At 40.0% G+C, this 19,929-nt stretch overlaps 1 protein-coding gene across 1 annotated transcript in view; it reads left to right on the forward strand.

Annotated features, from left to right (window-relative positions):
• LOC130045925 (phospholipid-transporting ATPase ABCA3-like) overlaps positions 1 to 19,929 on the forward strand; it is a 105,407-nt gene that overhangs the window by 65,480 nt on the left and 19,998 nt on the right. Inside the window, 7 exon segments of the mRNA XM_056138807.1 lie at positions 2,552 to 2,650; positions 10,375 to 10,546; positions 11,255 to 11,549; positions 15,128 to 15,371; positions 15,777 to 15,981; positions 17,030 to 17,289; positions 19,156 to 19,280. Coding sequence (XP_055994782.1) covers positions 2,552 to 2,650; positions 10,375 to 10,546; positions 11,255 to 11,549; positions 15,128 to 15,371; positions 15,777 to 15,981; positions 17,030 to 17,289; positions 19,156 to 19,280 — 1,400 coding nt within the window.

A 19,929-nucleotide genomic window follows, 5' to 3' on the forward strand; every position in this document is an offset into this window, starting at 1 on the left:
CTAAAATGGGAAAAGTAAAGATTTAGAAAAAGTAATATTTTTATCATACATTCATTCTGGGACTGGAGCCATAGCACAGTAGGTAGGGCATTTGCCTTGCACGCGGCCGACCTGATTGACCCAAGTTTGATTCCTCCGCCCCTCTCGGAGAGCCCGGCAAGCTACCAAGAGTATCTCGCCCGCACAGCAAAGCCTGGCAAGCTACCTGTGACGTGTTCAATATGCCAAACACAGTAACAACAAGTCTTACAATGGCGACGTTATTGGGACCACTTGAGCAAATCGATGAACAACTGGAGGACAGTGCTACTACAGTGCTACATTCATACTATTTTTGACCTTGAAGAGAAAAAAGAGAAGAATCTCAAAGAAATGAATGGTCAAATTTATATCAGCATAGTAGATATTACTAAGCTATGGACATTTTCTAAGCTAGCATAATATACAAATTAAATCATAAAATTGAGAAAGAACATATTTGATCAGAATGAAGCTTTTTGAGTTTTGTGCATGGGGGAAGAGGAGACACCAGACACACACACACACACACACACACACACACACACACACACACACGGCTTACTCCTGGCTCTGTGGATCAGGGATAACTTCTTTTTGTGTTCACGGATTATTCCTAGTGGTGCTCAGGACCATTTGGGGTACCAGGGATCAATACTATCTCTCCAACTCCATTTTCAGGATATTTTTAAACAGCTATTGAAAGAAACAAAAATAATCATAATAAAATGCCCATACCTTATTAATTCACAGGACAATTCACAATAGTAAGGAAACAGTAAAATGAGAAATACTTTTTGGTTATTTTCAACACTAAACTCTATGTTAGAAAACAATAAGATGGGGTTGGAGTGATAGCACAGCGGGGAGGGCATTTGCATTGCATGTGGTCAACCGGGTTCAATTCCCAGAATCCCATATGGTCCCCAGAGCACCGCCAGGAGTAATTCCTGAGTGCATGAACCAGGAGTAACCCCTGTGCATTGCCAGGTGTGACTCAAAAAGAAAAAAAAAAAGAAAAGAAAAGAAAACAATAAGATAGTTCCTCAGAAACTTAACTGTTTCAGCTATTCCACTTCTAGATGCATGCCCAAAGTTTTAAAAAACAGGGCTTAGATAAAATATTTTATTTCCAGTACTTATACCAGCATATTCAAAAAATCAAAAGGTAGAAAACCCAAATGTCCACAGATAAATGAATGAATGAATAAGCAACATATATGTCCATAATGAGTGTTATTCATTTTTCATTATTCATTATTCTAAAAAGAATATAATGATTTCTTTATGTATTTTAACATATAGGCTCTGCCGTGTGGGCGGGATACTCTTGGTAGCTTGCTGGGCTCTCCGAGAGGGATGGAGGAATCAAACCCAGGTGGGCCACATGCAAGGCAAACACCCTACCCACTGCGCTATGAAACCAGCTCCCTGTGGTGTATTCGATATGCCAAAACAGTAACAACAAGTCTCACAATGGAGCTGCTACTGGTGCCCGCTCGAGCAAATTGATGAACAGTGGGAGGACGGTGCTACAGTGCTACTTTAACATGAACCTAGAAAGAATTATGCTACATTAAATAAGCCAAAACAAATATTGTGATTCCAATTTATATAAGACATAGGGAATAGGTAAACCTATTAAGATATAAAGAAGTAAAAGTGAACTTGAGGGGAAAGGGAACTAGAGAAACTGTTGTTTACTGTATGCAGAGTTTTAGCTTAGGATCATAAAAAAAACACTTCTGGTGTAAGTTAAATCACATTGTTTCAGTTTCATCCTGATTGAATTATACCTAAAATGATAAAAGGGCTACCATCTATCTTAAATATTTAATACAAGGAGGAAAACTAGAAGATAAGGCAGGTGCCAAAGAGCATAAAGGGCTAAAGGCTCCAAGTTCAATGTTTGGCATCATATGTTCCTTGAGTACCATTGTCTAAAGTCCTAGTGACCACCAAGCGCAACCCCAGAAGCTGTGCCAGAGCCCAGCACTGCTCAACCCAAGCAACACCACATTGTCATTCCTGGCACTGAACTATCTTACCTGCTTGGTTTACTATTGTCATGAGTAGCATTACCTAAGAGGCCCTACCAGAAAAAAGAAAAAATGGAGCATGTAACTGGGCCTTAAAATTAAGTACAAAATGGGGAGAAAAATAAAAGCTCATCACTGTCACTGTCACTTTCCTCCCGTTGTTCATCAATTTTTGCTCGAGCGGGCCCAATAACATTGTGAGGCTTGTTACTGAGTTTGGCATATCGAATACATCACGGGGAGCTTGCCAGGCTTTGCTGTGCGGGCGAGATACTCTCCATAGCTTGTTGGGCTCTCCGAGAGGGATGGAGGAATCGAACTTGGGTCAGCCATGTTGGCTGCGTGCAAGGCAAACGCCCTACCACTGTACTATCGCTCCAGCCCATATTTCCAAAAATTGAATTTTCTTGAAAATTTAGTGAACTAAAAATGCATAAAGATATATATCTAGACTGGCTCTAGATCTTTGTTTTTCTTTCTTCCTCTCCTTCCAGATTTGAAGCTCTATTTACTGATCTCGAAAAGAAAAAAAGTGAGCTGGGCATTGCCAGTTTTGGTGCTTCAATCACTACAATACAACAAGTATTCCTTAAGTGAGTAATAATGACCATAAAAGAAACAAAGTTCTACTCCTGAAATCCATAGCAATTTGAAAGCAAACCCCACCCTATTTGTAGATATGTATCTATGTATGCATTTATGCAGGCACAAACATATGTGTGTGTTGACTGAGGATTTGTATCAGTGATACAGTGCTTGCTTTGCTTACATAAGATCTGAGTTTGATTCCAGTACTGTAAAAAAAAGTATGTATGTATGTTTGAACATATTATATGTGTGTCGATGTTTAATGTATATAAATATCACTTTATATCTTCAATGTTCACCCATATTAGAATCAAATAATCTGAGTATATTAATATTTTATACCAATATATTTCCATATATCTAACTGGAGATATATAAAGATTTTGAGCTAGGGTTTTTGGGGTAGAGAATTTAAGAGTTACACTTACCATGCTTGTGTAAGACACTGGGTTCAATTCCCAGCACTGCATGGACACCACCCCCCCGCCCAGCACTTCCAGACATGATATCTGAGCAAAATCCAGGAATAGCAACCAAGCACAGTTGAGTGTGACAACCCCTTCCCAAAAAAATGAGTCAAGGAAAACAATCAAAGTATAATCATAGAAATTTCTAGTCCAAACTCTCAGTATGTAGAAATTCCTTTAAATTTCTGTACTATAAATGTCTTTATTTTTTTTACCCAATATTATTTTCATAATGGATTTAGTATGAATATTATCTGTTTATTGCACTGAGAAAAATTTCAAAATAAAAATGATTAGGAAACTCAGGCCATAACTAGATAAAGCGAGTGAGCTGATTAGCTGTTAAAAGTTTTCACAAAATGTCCTTTTCTCATACAAAGCTTAGTCCTGAAATCTCTTACACTTAGAGATTTACTAATTTCAGTGCCACAAAACTGCTTTTGGATCATCTATTTACATGAATTAAACTCATAAGAGACTGATTATATGAATTAAAATCTTAATTTATTAACTTATAGTAGCAAGTAAAATGTAAGAATATAAATATAAATTATAGACAGTGTGGTATGGGAATAAAAGCAAATAAAGCAGAACAAAGAAAGAAAACTTAGAGATCAGAAATAAACTTTCATGTAGATGAGCAGTCAGTTTACAACAAAAAAAAAGCCAAGAACAAAAAAAAAAGTCCAAGAACATAAAATGAAGAAGGAAATTCTCTTCAATACTGGTGCTTGAAAATAACTAGCCATCGGCAGAAGAATGAAATTGGATCATTATCTCACATCACATACTAAATATATGTCAAAATGGGTTAAAGAGTGTAATGTGAGTCTGAAACCAAGACTAGAAAAGCGTAGAATCAAATATATTATAGTATACATACTCCATGATAATGCTGTCTTCGGCTGTCTGGGGCCCATGAGCAAGGAAATCAAAAGCAAAAATAAATAAATAAGATTCAGTCAAAATAGAAAGCTTCTGCACAGCAAAATAAACTATTGTTACAACAAGAAAACATTCTGGGGGCTGAAGCAAAAGCACAGTGGGTAGGGAATTTGCCTTGCACGCGGCCAACATGGGTTTGATTCCCAGAATCCCATTTGGTTCCCCTGAGGATCGCCAGGAGTGATTCCTGAGTGCAGAGCCAGGGGGAACCCCTGAGCATCGCTGGGTGTGACAAAAAAAAAAAAAAAGAAGACATTCTGTTGAGTGAAAAAATACATGCATACCATGCATTTGACAAATGACTACTATCTAAATAAATATCTCAGAACTCAGCCACACAAGAAGCAAACACTCTCATTCCAAATGGGGATAATAGCTCAGTAAACATTTCACGAGAAATGACATATATATAGCCAGCAAAAACATGGGGGGAACTCATAATCAGTTATTATAAAAGGAAACGGAAAAGGAAAATCAAAACAACGCCGAGATCACCTCAGAGCTCCAAGAATGACCTCTATCAGAAGGGCCATAAATAATAAGTTATGACAGGGATGTGGAGAAAAAGGAGCCCTCATTCTCTCTCAGTGGCAATGTAAACTGGCTCAGTCTCCATGGAAAACAGCAGAGAGATTTTTCCAAAAATTTAAAAACATATCTATATAAGTTCCAGCAACCCACTCCTAGGTATTTACACAAATAACAAAAAACACTAAATCCAAAGGAGATACATGAGACAGAGAGATAGTGCAGTGGTTATATACAGAACTTGACTTCCACACAGCCAACCTCTGATCAATCCTCAGCAGGGCGTATGGTACCCCTAGCATCAGGAGTAATCCCTGAGCAGAACCAGCAGTAAGTCTTTAGGTAAAATGTTTTATTTTACTTTTTGGTTTTGGAGCCATACCTGGCAGTGCTCAGAGCTTATTCTGGTTCTGTGCTCAGAATCAGCCTTGGCAGTGTTCAGGATTGTTGCTGGGGAGTCAGCAGGGGCCTGCCACATGCAAGTTTCCAATCCCTAGATGGTCATTTTAATAATGTTATTCTTATCAGTCCAGGCGCAAGGTATATATTTCCATTTCTTTGCATCTTCTCTTTCTTAAATTTTTTTTTTTTTTTTGCTTGTTGGGTCACACTCGGCGATGCTCAGGGGTTACTCCTGGCTCATGCACTCAGGAATTGCTCCTGGCAGTGCTCAGGGGACCATATGGGATGCTGGGAATCGAACCTGTGTTGGCCATGTTGGCTGCGTGCAAGGCAAAGGCCCTACCCGCTGTGCTATCGCTCCAGCCCATCTCTTTCTTTCAATATTAACAAGCAGGCGAAATAATATGTTCAAAGGAGAACACAGGTTTGAAAAGCAAGCCCTGAATGCATTTGGGAGGAGCTTTTAGACAATTCTTCCAAAAATTTTTAATGGAGTTTTGCATGCATAAAAGTTAACCTAAGTATTGCCTTGCAATGTGATGATCTTCTCATAACCTCACTCCTTGCACTGTTGATGGTCTTTTATAATCTCATAGATTCTTCTGTAGCTCACCCTTTTTCGGGGGGGGGAGGGTCCAGGCTTCTCTGGGTGGGGCCTTGGATATCTACTTCCGGTTACTGTCTCACCTTCTCTTCAAAGAGCTCATGTATCTCAAAGGAATGTGGCACTGTGACCTTTTTTGGGCAACTCTTTGCCTGTAAGTTTGTTTTCTACATTTTCACTTTAAACCTGTGTTCATCATAACTGTTCTCTTCATAACAGATGAAGAGAAATTAATCTGTTACTAATCAAAATAGTATCAAAAGTCTTCCTCAAAACTTCCAAAGAGGGGCTGGAGCAATAGCACAGTGGGTAGGGCATTTGTCTTGCATGCAGCCAACGTGGCCGACACAGGTTCGATTCCCAGCATCTCATATGAGCCAGGAGTAACCCCTGAGCATCGCCGGGTGTGACGCAAAAAAAAAAAAAAAAAAAACTTCCAAAGAACTAACTGGTGAGTATTTTCATATGTGCAAAGGGTGCCACGCAACTTCTTATTCTCTAATTCTCGCTCTCAGAGAACCCAGCAGGCTACTGAGAGTATCATACCAGCACATATGCCTGAATAGGAACACCTGTAAAGTTTATTTGTGTTTTCAGGCTACTGAGAATATCCCACCCACATGGCAGAGCCTGGCAAACTATTCATAGTGTATTCGATGTGCCAAATCCAGTAAATACAATGGATCTCATTTCCCTGACCCTGAATACGGCAGCGTTGAGAAGCATGTGGAAAGAGAGGCTGATAAAATCTCAAGGCCAAACTAGGCTGCCAAAACAAAGTACAAGCATGAAAGATCAAGTATGACATCATTGGTCTGACCGAGATGAGAAGGCATCAATCACATCACACCGTTTTCGATACTGGAAAAGAACTGTTCCTTGGAACATGCGACAAAAGAGGCACCGGTGGTGTCGGTGTCCTTGTCAACACAACTGAGCCATGAGCATTGATTCATTCGAATGCCTAACAACCCTAATCAGACAATTATACTTGAATAGATGTGGCTCACTGCCGGCAGTTTCTATCTTCATTGTCTATGCACCAACATCCAATTAGGGCGAAAAAGAAATTGAGAAGTTCTACATGGAGCTGGAGAAGTTCTATAAAGAAGACCACACCTTCTACAAGATCACTGTCAGCAATTTTAATGCCAAGATAGGACCGAGAAGATTAGCCAAAGAACTCCACTTCAGGACCCATGGCCTAGAATGGAATGAACAGGGTGAGAGACTGTCTGAGTTCATCATGTCAACCAAGACCATCCATGGTAACTCACAGTTTCAGAAGGCTGAATCTAAATGTTGGATACGGTTCCACAACGAAATTGACCACATCATATTCAATCGACGGTTTTGCCTGACTGATGTTGCTGTTATCCCAAGATTCCAAATGGGATCAAACCACCATCTCCTTCGTGCGAAATTCTACTTCACAGAGCAGGGAGAAAGGAATACAAAGTTTAAGAAGAGAACTCCCAGAACGACCACCAACTGGGAGCTCTTTGGCTCTGTTGCGGCAACATGGGAAGATGCCATTATTGACAACATAGACGAGGAATGCAATCGACTGGTTCAGCACCTCCATGATTGTGCGAGGAAAGCCAAGAGAGAGAGAACCACAAAAAAAGCCCAAAACTCTTGAGCTTATTCACCAAGTGGCTTGGTACATGCCTCAGGCAACTGCAAGAGAACATCAGAGCTCACAAAACAGTGCAGAGACGCGATCAAGGAAGACCTCAAAGAGAAAAAAGCAGCAGTGCTGGTGGATGGGGCAGAAGCCGGGAAAAGAATTCGCAACATCCGCCTGTTCTTCGCCAACTACAAGACGAAGATGACTGCCCTCCGAAGTCCTGATGGATCTATCACATCTTCCAGAAGGGCAATGGAGAAGATTATTCATGACTTCTTCTAGTTTTTTAATATATTTTATATGTGGTTTTTAAATAGTGGAGAATTCAGGCCATAGGGATATTTAAAAAAAAAAAGGTTGAACATATGCAAAGGCAGAAAAGGAAATCATGTGTTTTCTTTCTTATTTTTTTTTATTTTATGAGGTTGGAGAGATAGAAGGTAGGGCACTTGCTCTGCACACAGCCAATCCAAGTTCAATCCCCTGTGTCCCATATGGTTCCCAGAGTACCATCTAGAGTGACTCCTGAGTGCACAGATAGGAGTAACCCCTGAGCATTGACAGGTGTGCCCCTCCCCAGGTTTTATTTTATTAAAACAACATGATTTACAAAGTTATTCATAATTGAGTTTTAGACATACACTGTTCCAGTACTGATCCCACCGCTATCAACTTCCCTCCACCAGAGTTCCCAGGTTCCCTCCCTGTGCCCCACATCCAGCTTGCCATCTGGACAGGTACCTTTCAAATTTGTTGTTAAAGTTTGAGTCTCGGGGCTGGAGCGATAGCACAGCGAGTAGGGCCTTTGCCTTGCACGCAGCCAACATGGCCGACACAGGTTCGATTCCCAGCATCCCATATGGTCCCCCGAGCACCACCAGGAGTGATTCTTGAGTGCATGAGCCAGGAGTAACCCCTGAGCATCACTGGGTGTGACCCAAAAAGCAAAAAAAAAAAGTTTGAGTCTCATGGAAAAATCATGTACTTTCTAGCAAGCATTTTGACTAAAGCAACACACGATGTTTTTTTTCTACTTAATAGTTTCTTCCATCAATTATAATAATATATACAGTATGTATATTTTATTCTTTATGTGTATAGATCAATATAGGAACTGATTCTCAAATATCCACATCCAAAGATCCAATTTCTGATAGAGGCAGTAGTAAGAAACTGTACTATTCACTGTTCCTATCACTTCATAAAGTTTTAATTCCAAAAATGTTATTTTTATTGTGTAACACTGTAGCACTGTCCTCATCTATTTGCTCAAGCGGGCCCAGTAACGTCTCCATTGTGAGACTTGTTGTTACTGTGTTTGGCATATTGAATACATCAGAGGAGCCTGCCAGGCTTTGCCTTGAGGGCGAGATAATCTCGGTAGCTTGCTGGGCTCTCCGAGAGGGGCAGAGGCATGCAAGGCAAACGTCCTACCGCTGTTCTATCTGAGGGCAGCCAGGGGGAGGCCCCAACAGCTCTTCCCCTAGCTGCGAGCGTTTGGGGTGCCGCTCACCCAGCTGGGGCAGCCCGGGCCCTTGGGCAGACAGTGGACGAAACGAGGGCCAAACCGGTTGATTGATCAGTTACCGTTTATTCCATTCTCCCCACGCGCCTGCCCCAGTCTCTCTGAGCCTCCCTTTCTGGTCTCACACTGTTCCTCATTCCCGTCTCCTTCTGTCTCTTCTGCTCATCTCTCCGCTCCATCTCGCAGCCTGGTCTCTCTCTCTCTCTCTCTCTCTCTCTCTCTCTCTCCACGTGCCTGCTCCTGTATTCTTCTACATTCTTCTCTCTGTCCCCCTTGCTAGCCTCTCCAGGGTCCATCATGCTGCCCTGCTTTCTCTCTCCATCCAGCTCTCTTACCTCTCCAACTGCCCTGCACTCTAGGCTGACACTGCACCCAGTCAGGTAGCCAAAACAACATAAGAAAGCTCTTCTTGAGGACCCACCAGGTTCAAAGGGAACACTACCTAAAAGGCATTCCAAAGCCCTTCCTGACTGCCCAAGGGCAAAATACCTCTTAAGGTGTTTTTCTCCTTTCCTCAGTCCATCCAATAACTATCAACATATCAATATTAGTTATTTTTGTATGGACACAGTAAGAGATAACTTTGAGGCTTGTAGAGCAGCTTTCCTGGGAACATCTTGCCACAGACTCAGACTACAGAGCTCAGGCCAGATTAATCTTTCCCAACCCTAGCAGGGTCCAAATCTAGTTATTGCTTTTTGGATCATGACAGCATTTGTCCATGACCAAGCTCTTAACTTATAGTTAAGCATTATGGCACTTCAGCCAGGCCCATCTTGATGCCAGGGTAGCACATAGCTTACTGCTTGTGCTGGTTCCATCCAGTCCCTCTTCAGGACCCTGCTTTTGGGGGCACTAGGGAAGTAAAGGCAGCTGAGGCTTAGGTGAGAGAACAGATGCCCAGGAGGGAAATATCACTGAGAGTCACATTACAAAAGCATGTGTTCTTGTGTCCATACAAAAAGGACATTGCTCTGAATAAACTATGCAAAGAACTTAGGGAGAAGAGAAAAACAATATTTACAAGCCAACAGAGCACAAAGTAAGAAGTTACAAATAAACACAGAGGAATGGGAGCACTGTGAGGGAAGCAACCCAATAAACCTAAACTACCTGAGGCTATGCAGGAAGGACAAAACAGTGTTATCCTACAAAAAGTAAGTCCTTTCATTTTAATATATTCCAAATTAGTGAAACATCATAAAATGCATTGTATTTGTTTTCCTCCAATTGCCACAAAGTGGTAGAAACTATACCATAAACTGACAGCAGTCCTCTAGTGTGTTAAGAATCAGATTTCTCATGCCATGTCTCTACAATACACCAGTGAGAAACATGAAGCAGTCTTCCCATTTTGGAATCTTACTTTATTTTATCCAGATAAAATGGATTGAGGCGGGGCCAGAGAGATAGTACAAGTGGGTAAGGCCTGCACATGGCTGACCTGCACTTGATTCCTGGAACCCCACATATGGTCCCTCAAGCTCACCAGGAGTGATCTCTGAGAGCAGAGACAGGGGTAAGCCCTGAGCACTATGGAGTAGGGCCCAAAACAAACAGAAGAAACTAACTGAGGCCATGGTCAAAGTGAAGTGCTTTGTACTTTCTGTCTGTTTATCTGTCTATAGAGTAAATATGATGGTAGATTCCTCTATGAATATTCAGAATTCCTCACCCTCTCACTTGGAAGAACAAGAGATAAAACAAGAAATGAAGACAGAAATGGATATACACAGTACTTATGAGAGACAAATATCTTCTAGATTGAATGAAATTGCTACCATTAAATTTAATACCGGGGTGAGTATACTCTCTAAGAATAAACCTATGTTTGTATGTTTTGCTTACGTGTAATATATATATATAGTGTTTAATAACTGAACATAAGAGATGTTTAGACTTCAGCCATATAAGAATGCCAGTGATGAAACAGTCTGAAATGCAACCTCCTTAAATTTCTTGAAGCACAAGAAACAAGTTCTAAATACAGATTGCAACTGCTTCTCTCACCATTGTTGTTTCTCTGAAATACTGTATTAAAGTTTTCATCCATGTTCTCCTAAATTTTTACTTTGTTTAGTTCTAAGATAATACCTAAGTTAGAAGATATTGATTCATCATATGAGAAACATTTTCTCACTATGAGCCAGAGTATGTGTATGAAATCTGGTAAAGGGTAACAGTTATATTTGCTTTATAGGAATACTTTACTTTAAAATAAAAAAATAGATTGTGGTTTAATGTTGAATAAAATATTTATAGTAATTTTAGCATGAGAATACTGCATATCTTGATGAATATAATAATTTTTATGAACTCTAATGTAGTTGCTTTAGAAATCAGATCTGAATTCTTTTTTCTTAACACTATATAAAATGAAACCATCTTATTTTCTTGACTTTGATTCACGGATGTATTTGTATTGTGTACATCTATCTTCTGCTATAAAATATGAACCATCTATCAGAGTGAGCAGACATTATAATGCTGTTTATCTCCTCTTCATAGTTTTCACTTTACCGCCAGCAGTTCTGTTCCATGTTTATAAAGAGAGCACTATTCAGTTGGCGGAGCTGGAAGATGGTGTTGCTACAGATAATAGTAAATTTGACTGTCACTACCTATCTCATATTGACTGTAGGCATAAACTATGACATGCCTAGCAGAGAACTGGATTTGAGTCAATACGGTCAAACTACTGTGCCATACTCAGTTTCAGGGAATTCTGATTTAACTCTGAATCTCATAAAGAACCTTCAGATTTTTCTAAAGTCCAAGAATCAAAAAATTTTGGAAGTTAAAGGTAAGACCCATAGCAAACACAGAGTGCTGTTAGAGGAAGAACTTAGTCACTTGTAAATTAGGAGTTTAAATTAGCATTTGGCTTTCCATTCACAATCTTCCCTTCCGCCTAATTAGTAACTAGTATCTTAAAAGCAGAGAGATCAGAAACCAAAATGTCCTCAATCTTTCAGAAGACAGGTAATGAGTTAAAACAGCATATTAGTGCAAATTTTAAAATAAGATTTGTGCAAAAGTGTTTCTCTTAGCTCTCCCAAGGTGTGGTGTTTGTTCCAAGAGCTGAAGTTGCCCGTTACTGTACTGACCACTTGAAGAACAGGTGGCAGAAGGCTTGATAGATGGATTCCTTTAGAACGTTTTGTCAAATCAAGGCAAGTTGATTTCTGATGATGTTACTAGAAACATTTGGGGACTGCAGTGTCACTACATCCCAACTACCACCAGAGTGTCATCTACTATGATTCCTAGTGTCACCTTGCCACCTCGCCTTAGTAAACGGAATTCTATAGGCAAACTCTCTAAGTATGTTATAATTAGCTATTGTTTATTCCATCACTATATTACTGTATACTCCACATAGGCATGAAGTTATTCAGTAATCTGTCCTCTCTTTTTTTTTCACTGAATCACCATGGGATACAGTTACAAAACTTTCATGTTTGAGATTCAGTCATACAATGATTGAATATCCATCCCTCCACCAGTGCACATTCTCCACTACCAATGTGCCCAGTATCCCCACCCCACTCCAACCCTCCCCCTGCCTCTATGGCAGACAATTTCTCCCATACTCTCTCTTTCTACTTTTGGGCATTATGATTTTGCAATATAGATATTGAGAAGCTATCACGTTTGGTCCTTTATCTATTTTCAGCACACTTCTCCCATCCTGAATGATTCCTCCAAACATAATTGACTCAATGATCCCCTCCCTATTCCAATCTGTCCTCTTTTTGATTTCACTTTACTCAGCATGATACCCTCCAGTTCGATACAAGCTGCAGCCAACTGCAGTTTAATCTTTTCTTACAGCTAAGCAGTCTAGCCCATTGTATATATAAAATCACAGTTTCAATAGTAACAACAGAAAGGGCAGTGAAAGCTGAATTGTGTCCCTGTAAAATTCATACGTTGACTTGCTAACTCTCAGTACCGCAGAATTTGATTGTATTTGCATATATATTTCTCAAAGAAGGAAATTAAAGCAAAGTCAGTTAGGTAGACCCTGATCCAATAGGGCTGGTGTAAAAAAAAGGTTATTATATAAGAAAAGGATGCTAGAACACAGATACAAGGGAATTCAAAAAGACTGTGTGAATCACAGGGATAAGACAACCATCTGCAAGTCAAGCAAAAGGCCATCAGAAAGAAATGAACAATGCCAGTTCCTTAACCTTAGACCTCTGTAAGAAAATTTCTGTATAAACCATTCAGTTCCTGATACTTTGTTATTACAGTCTCAGAAAAAATAAGAGAGAGAAGAAGCAATGTGATCCATACACAGGGGGGAACACCCAACAGAAAATGTCCTGGAGAGATAACAAATGTTGAATTTAGTAAACAATTTTTTTAAATTTTTATTATAGTATAGGTGATAAGACTATAATCGTGTTAGTATTTATAATATTAATGTACAAAGTCTCTGCACCACCACCAAAGTGCACGTGACTACCCACCACCACCCCTGACTCTATGTCACCTCTGGTCCAATATTCATTCTCCCTAAAAATCCCACCACTGCTTGATAATCCATTTAGGGAGGGGGGTGTTCTTGTTTGTTTGTTGGTTTGTTTGTTTGTTTAGAGGCATATACTCAGCAATGCTCAGAGCTTACTCCTGGTTCTGTGCTCAGAGATCACCTTGGGCAGTGCTCAAGGGATGAAATGTGGGGTTGAAGATCAAACTGGGTTGACCCCAGGTAGGGAAGCTCCTTAACTCCTGCTATTGTCTCTCTAGTAGTGATGTTTAATAATCCAAAACCAAGGGTTTAGACAAAAGACTTTACACTGGCTATTAGAAGTATAAGAAAAGCACTCATAAAAATGTGTAAATAATTAAAGAAAGTATAGTAACTATATCCAAAAAGACAGCATTCTTAAATAATATTTTTAAAAAGAAGTTGAAATTCTGTATTTGGAAAGCACAATTAAATGAAAATTTTACCCAAAATAATTTTATTTGAATATAAATGAATAAGCTAATTGAAGGTATCTCAATAAAGATTATCCAATTTATGGAAGGAAGAAGAAATTCTTAATTTATTGGGGGGGGTTAATTGTAGGATATATTATGATCTTACTTTAGTGATTAGTAATGCCATAGAATTTTTTTTTATGTAGGAGTACTGCTATTTATTCAGCCACTGATTAGCTGATTGAATTGGGCATGAACTCCACCTTACTTTTTTTTCATTTTTTATAATTTTATTTATTGAATCAAAGTAAGGGCAGTTACAAAGCTTTCGGGTTTAAATCTCAATCATACAATGAAACATCTGTACCTTCACCAGTGCCCATTCTCCACCACCAAAAACCCCAGTAGACCCCCATTCCCGCACCCTCCCCCACCTGTGGGGTAGACAATTTCCACATTACTCTCTCTCTACTTTGATTACACTCAATATTTTGACACCAGTCCCACCATTATTATTTGGGATTTTACCCCAACACTCAGATCTGCTGAAAAGTCAACAGTAGACAATTTGTTTTCTATTGCTGGTTAAGAATAACATATGAAGTTGCATGGCTGCAGTAGTGGCCACGTGATTTTGAAATTCCAAAATTTTAACACTTAAATCTGGAGGGATTTCTGCCAAAACCTGCTGGGTTTCGAGATTTGTTCCTAAGTCTCTGGGATCATGGCCGTTAAGCAGCTTGATCAGGAGCCAGAAAGGTCGTTCATGGGTGGCGAATCAGGTCTCATTGGGGTGGGGAGGAAAGGGCCGACTCCACCCCCATCCCATGAGGCCCCACATGTCTTGTCACTGAGGGCCCAAACCTGACTGCCCAATGGCCTCTGGAGGATGATGGCCACTAGGCCGCCAGGGGGAACAGGCCAAGGCAAGAAACCTAGTCCCACCTCGGGTGGTCCGGCACCAGTAACCTACTGCAGGGACAGGACGCATTTCTGCCAAAAGCCGCTGGGTTTTGAGATTTGTTTCTGATTCTCTGGGAGTATGACCGTTAAGCAATTCGATCAGGAGCCAGAGAGGCCATGCCTCCAATTATATAACTGAGCCGGAGGTGGTTTGTGGGTGTGTCTCCCACATACCTAATTTTTGGCCATTTACTTTCTTGGTAGACTTTGTGCCAAGCTATTGGGGTCTGGCCAAAGGCACAGCAGCAATTTTGGGGTATCTGGAAGTCTGAAGGCGCCATCAGGCTGCTGATGCACTCGCCTCACAGGTACAGATTAGCCTGCTGGTGGCACCATACCCCCTGCCATAAAACTTTTGAGAAAATGAAGAGTAAGTCATTCCAGGAAGTTAGGGACAGATAATAGGAAATTTAGGGTCTTTTACTTCTAAGGAGTAGGTAATCATAATATGTTGCTTCACTGACCAGTCTTTCTTTATTCTAGGTAATATAACTAAGTATATAGTGGAAACTAAAGCATGTCATGCTTTCTCCATTATCGCATTTTCCATTAAGGCTGAGCAAAACAGAACAGTATTAACTATTTTATTCAATAATGAGGCATACCATTCAGCTGCAATATCCGTGGCAGTGTTAGACAACATTCTTTTTATGTCACTTTCTGGTCCCAGTGCTTCCATTCAAGTTTTTAATAAGCCTCAGCCTCTTGATTATACTACTCACAAAATGTATGTATGTTCTTTTCTTTTACTTGAATTGGGGGGCTGGAGCAATAGCACAGGGGGTAGGGCGTTTGCCTTGCATGTAGCCAACCAGAGTTCGATTCCTTTGTCCCTCTCAGAGAGCCCAGCAAGCTACCGAGTATCCCACCCACACAGCAGAGCCTGGCAAGCTCCCCGTGGCATATTCGATAGCCAAAAACAGTAACAATAAGTCTTACAATGGAGACGTTACTGGTGCCCACTCGAGCAAATCAATGAATAACAGGAGGACAGTGCTACAGTGCTACTTGAATTGGGTGTTGATATTTCATTTTACTTTCTTGCTATATACATTTGAAAATAGTTGTAGCTACTAAAACTATTTTCTGTGCTTATCCCATTATTTAATCTTTTTTATTTCATCTTCTGTAGGTCTGTAGATGGAATACGAGTGGTGTTGTGTTTGGCTTTCGGCATGGCTATTGTGATCAGTGGCTTTTGCCTACAGACAGTGACTGAGAGAACATCTAAGGCAAAGCATATCCAGTTTATCAGTGGGGTCCATGTGTTTATTTACTGGTTCTCTGCTTTGCTGTGGGATCTCATCTACTACTCCATTCATTGCTGCTTGCTACTGGTGAGTATTATCTGGGGTTGCCCCGTGGTTCGTTTTCTATGTTGCCCAAAGGGAATTTTTATTTAATTATATCCTAAAATAATACTTGTAAGGAAATTTTGAAGTTCCATTGAACTTATTATGCCAGGTAGCTTACTGTGTGAATATCAGTATACAATTGTTCTCCCTTATATTATTTCAGTTGGAGAAAATGTTTCTTTTTTAAAAGTGTCTTTTAAGTTGACTTCCTACATAATTTCTCAATATTACACCCTCGTCCAAAAATCACTTGAGGGAGTAACACCACTTGTCACTTATGCCTTGATAAGCCCCACCCAAAGCTGATCTTTTATCAAATTGAACCGTAGCACAGTTTAGAATCACGGCCTAATGAGGCTTCCCCTGAAAAACCCAACTTAAATATTAAAAAAGTACTTCAGAGTGAGACTGTATACAATGATATGGAACATTTCATTGTAATGATTTTACTCATTAATGAACTTGGCAATTTTTTTTTTACTTTTTGCGTGATACCCAGCGATGCTCAGGGGTTACTCCTGACTCTGTGCTCAGAAATTAGTCCTGGCGGTGCTCAAGGGACTATATGGGATGCCGGGGATCAAACCTGGGTAGGCCGCATGCAAGGCAAACGTCCTATCTGCAGCCCTGAACTTGGCAAATTCTTTAATGTTGTGTACATATTGAGGGTTAGGGAGATATAAAGATACAATGGGGTAAACAGGGATTTTATATGGTTGTATGAGTAAAGAAGGTAAAGTTCTTTTCTGAATAGAAGATACTAGGAACTTAAATATGAGCAGGGGCTGGGGCAATAGTACAGCAGATTTGATCCCAGGCATTTCATAGTGTCCCCCATGCACTGCCAAGAGTAATCCCTGAGCAGGTGTGACCCAAAAAGCAAAGATAAAAAAGAAAAAATAGCAATGTAAGTAACTCTTTGACATACGAATTCTGTACTCTGGTAAAGACAAGGCTTGCTGTTTTCTGAATGTTCTGACTTATTTCACACCACCTTCACCTTGCCCTTTCTCTGTGTTCTTTGTCTCAGGGAGTGTTCAAATGCTGCGGAGTGGAAGCATTTGTTGAAAATTTCCGATTTTTGCAAACAATGATTATCTTTCTGCTGTATGGCTGGTCCGTTGTTCCTCTCATGTATGTTGGAAGCTTTCTCTTTTCTAGTAGTACTACTGCCTACGTCAAGCTCACCCTCTTTAACTACTTTTCCCACGTTTATACTGTAATGGTTTACTCCATTGCACATCGCTCTGGTAAGAACTTCAAACAAGTTTCCTTTCCTCCAAGCAATAGATAAATAAATGAAAATGAAGAGTAAAGACTTTGAGGTTGGGCTGGAGCGATAGCACAGTGGATAGGGCGTTTGCCTTGCACGTGGCCAACCTGGATTCGATTCCCAGCATCCCATATGGTCCTCCGAGTACTGCCCATTAGTCCTGAGCACCGTTGGATGTGGCCCAAAAACACACAAAAAGAAACCACAAAAAGTGAATAACTTGATAAATTTTTATAAATTGAGCCCTACCACTGGAGGCTCCTATTCACTGCCAGGTGTGACCGGGGAGGTTCTTGTGTTAGCCCCAGGTAATTCTCAACACTCCAAGATCAGAGCAAAACACATGCTTGAGCTCTCGCTTTGGGCTGACGGCCAGATTGGTGGAGAATGGCCAGAAGGAACTCCACCCCCCACCCCTAACTGCTTGGGAGACCCCCCCCCCTCCAAAATTGAGCATATTAGTGAAACCTCATCTACAGGAAAAACATATCAGAGACCTAGATCAACCAAGTCAGAAAACAAAGAAGGCCTTTATATTATTCTGTAAAAAGAATAGTTCTCCCAGAGCAAAAACTATAATGTTAAAAGAGGACAGTACTGATTTGAAGGGACAAATAGAAGAAATATGACACAACCTGTTGGATTTAACAAGAGAAAGTCGAAGGATACCCCAATGTCCAGAGGATAGAAGACATGAATGCTTTACACTTTACTATATTTTTTAAATTAAAAAGTTGTTTTTAAATTAAAAAGTTGATCTGTGAAAAAGTTGTTTAAAGTTTTTATATAACATTGATTTAACAATAAATTTTTAAATGTAGAGGCCAACAAGTGAAATCTAGAACCTCTCGATTTTTCCATTTTGTAGTACTGCATGGGAAATAGAGTAGAAAAATTTGGGACCAAGCCAAGATGCAGATTTTAATAGCAAGCCCACACCAAAAGAAGGAGGAAGGTGCAGGGCTGGAGCACATACTTTCCATGAGGGAGCCCCACATCCAGCCCCTGATACTGCATGGACCCCAGAAGCAATCAATGATCACTGAGCTGGTGTTGTCCAAAAAAAAAAAAAAGTAGGGGGAGGAAGACACTTTTTTCTCTCTTTTTACTTTTCTTTGCATTTTTTATTGCTTCTTTTTTCTTTTTTTTAAATTTTTTATATATTTTAATGAATCACCATGAGATACAGTTACATACTTACAAACTTTCGTGATTACGTTTCAGTCATACAATGAACAAGTACCCATCTCTCCACCAGTGCCCATTCTCCACCACCAATGTTCCCCAGTATCCCTTCCATCTCCCCATATCCCCCCTCCCTGCCTCTGTGGCAGGCGCATTTCCTTTTACTCTCTCTCTCCTTTTGGATGTCATGGTTTGCAATACAGGTAGAAAGTGGTCATCATGTTTGGTCCGTAGTCTACTTTCAGCATGCATCTCCCATCCCGAGTGAGACCTCCCACTATCATTCACTTAGTGGTTCCTTCTCATCCCAGCTGCCTTTTCCCCCAGCGTGTGAGGCCGGCTTCCAAGGCATGGAGTGATCCTCCTGGCCCTTATCTCTATTATCCTTGGGTGTTATTCTCCCATTCTGTTACTTTATATTCCACAAATGAGTACAGTCATTCTAGAAAGAAGACACATTCTAAGGAAATACTGTGTGTATGAGTCTTTAGAACTCTAAAGTTCTATGCTAAAAGCTGTCAAAGCAAATAAACTTGATAATTTTGTCATTCCCAAGTATCATCTGCTAGTTAGTAATTGTCTATGAGTGGTTTAACTAACTTAAGGGAAATATTTATGGGAGATTTATTACCTTTTTATCATTGATTTTATTTTTTAATAACAGGTATTGACTTTGTTAAAAAATATTTTATAAAAACTGCATTAATGCTACTTCCAAGTTACAACTTTGTTATGAGTCTCAGCAAAGTGTTTGATGATTATGAAATTAAAAAAATGTGTTCTAGGAAATATCCAAATGTCCATCTAAACTGCACTAAAGAAAGTGAGTATCTGAAGCACCCAAGTTTCTTGAAAACAACATACTTCCTTTCCAGATTTCCGTATTTAAGCCTAGATTGTGGGAGCTAGGAGCACCCTGTTCACTCTCTAACTGGAAATAGTCAGGTTTGCTATTTAATTATTCTATGCCAAACATTATTTCACAGACTGGGGCCAGGGTGGGAAATAAAGCCTCAAGATTAAATTCATTAAGTCACTACCAGATCTAGAATCAGTTCCAAGTCATCTACTAGGTGGAAGAGGCTTTGCACATATTATGTTGGTTGTTCAAAGCACCGGCAAGTTAGCTGCTATAATCCTGATTTTATAGTTGAGTATATTGAGCTTATTTAAAAATAAATGCTAAACTGTTTAGATAGCCAGAATCTGGAAAAAACCAAAGTACCCGAGAACAGATAACTGGCTAAAGAAACTTTGGTACATCTACACAATGGAATACTATGTAACTGTTAGAAAAGATAAGTCATGAAATTTGCATATAAGTGGATTAACATGGAGAGTATCATGCTGAGTGAAATGAGTCAGAAAGAGAGGGACAGACATAGGAAGACTGCACTCATTTGTGGTATATAAAGTAACAAAATGAGAGACTAACACCCAAGAATAGTAGAAATAAGGACCAGGGGGATTGC

This window comes from Sorex fumeus, unplaced genomic scaffold (assembly GCF_029834395.1).
Source record: "Sorex fumeus unplaced genomic scaffold, SorFum_2.1 ptg000130l, whole genome shotgun sequence".
NCBI lineage: Eukaryota > Metazoa > Chordata > Mammalia > Eulipotyphla > Soricidae > Sorex > Sorex fumeus.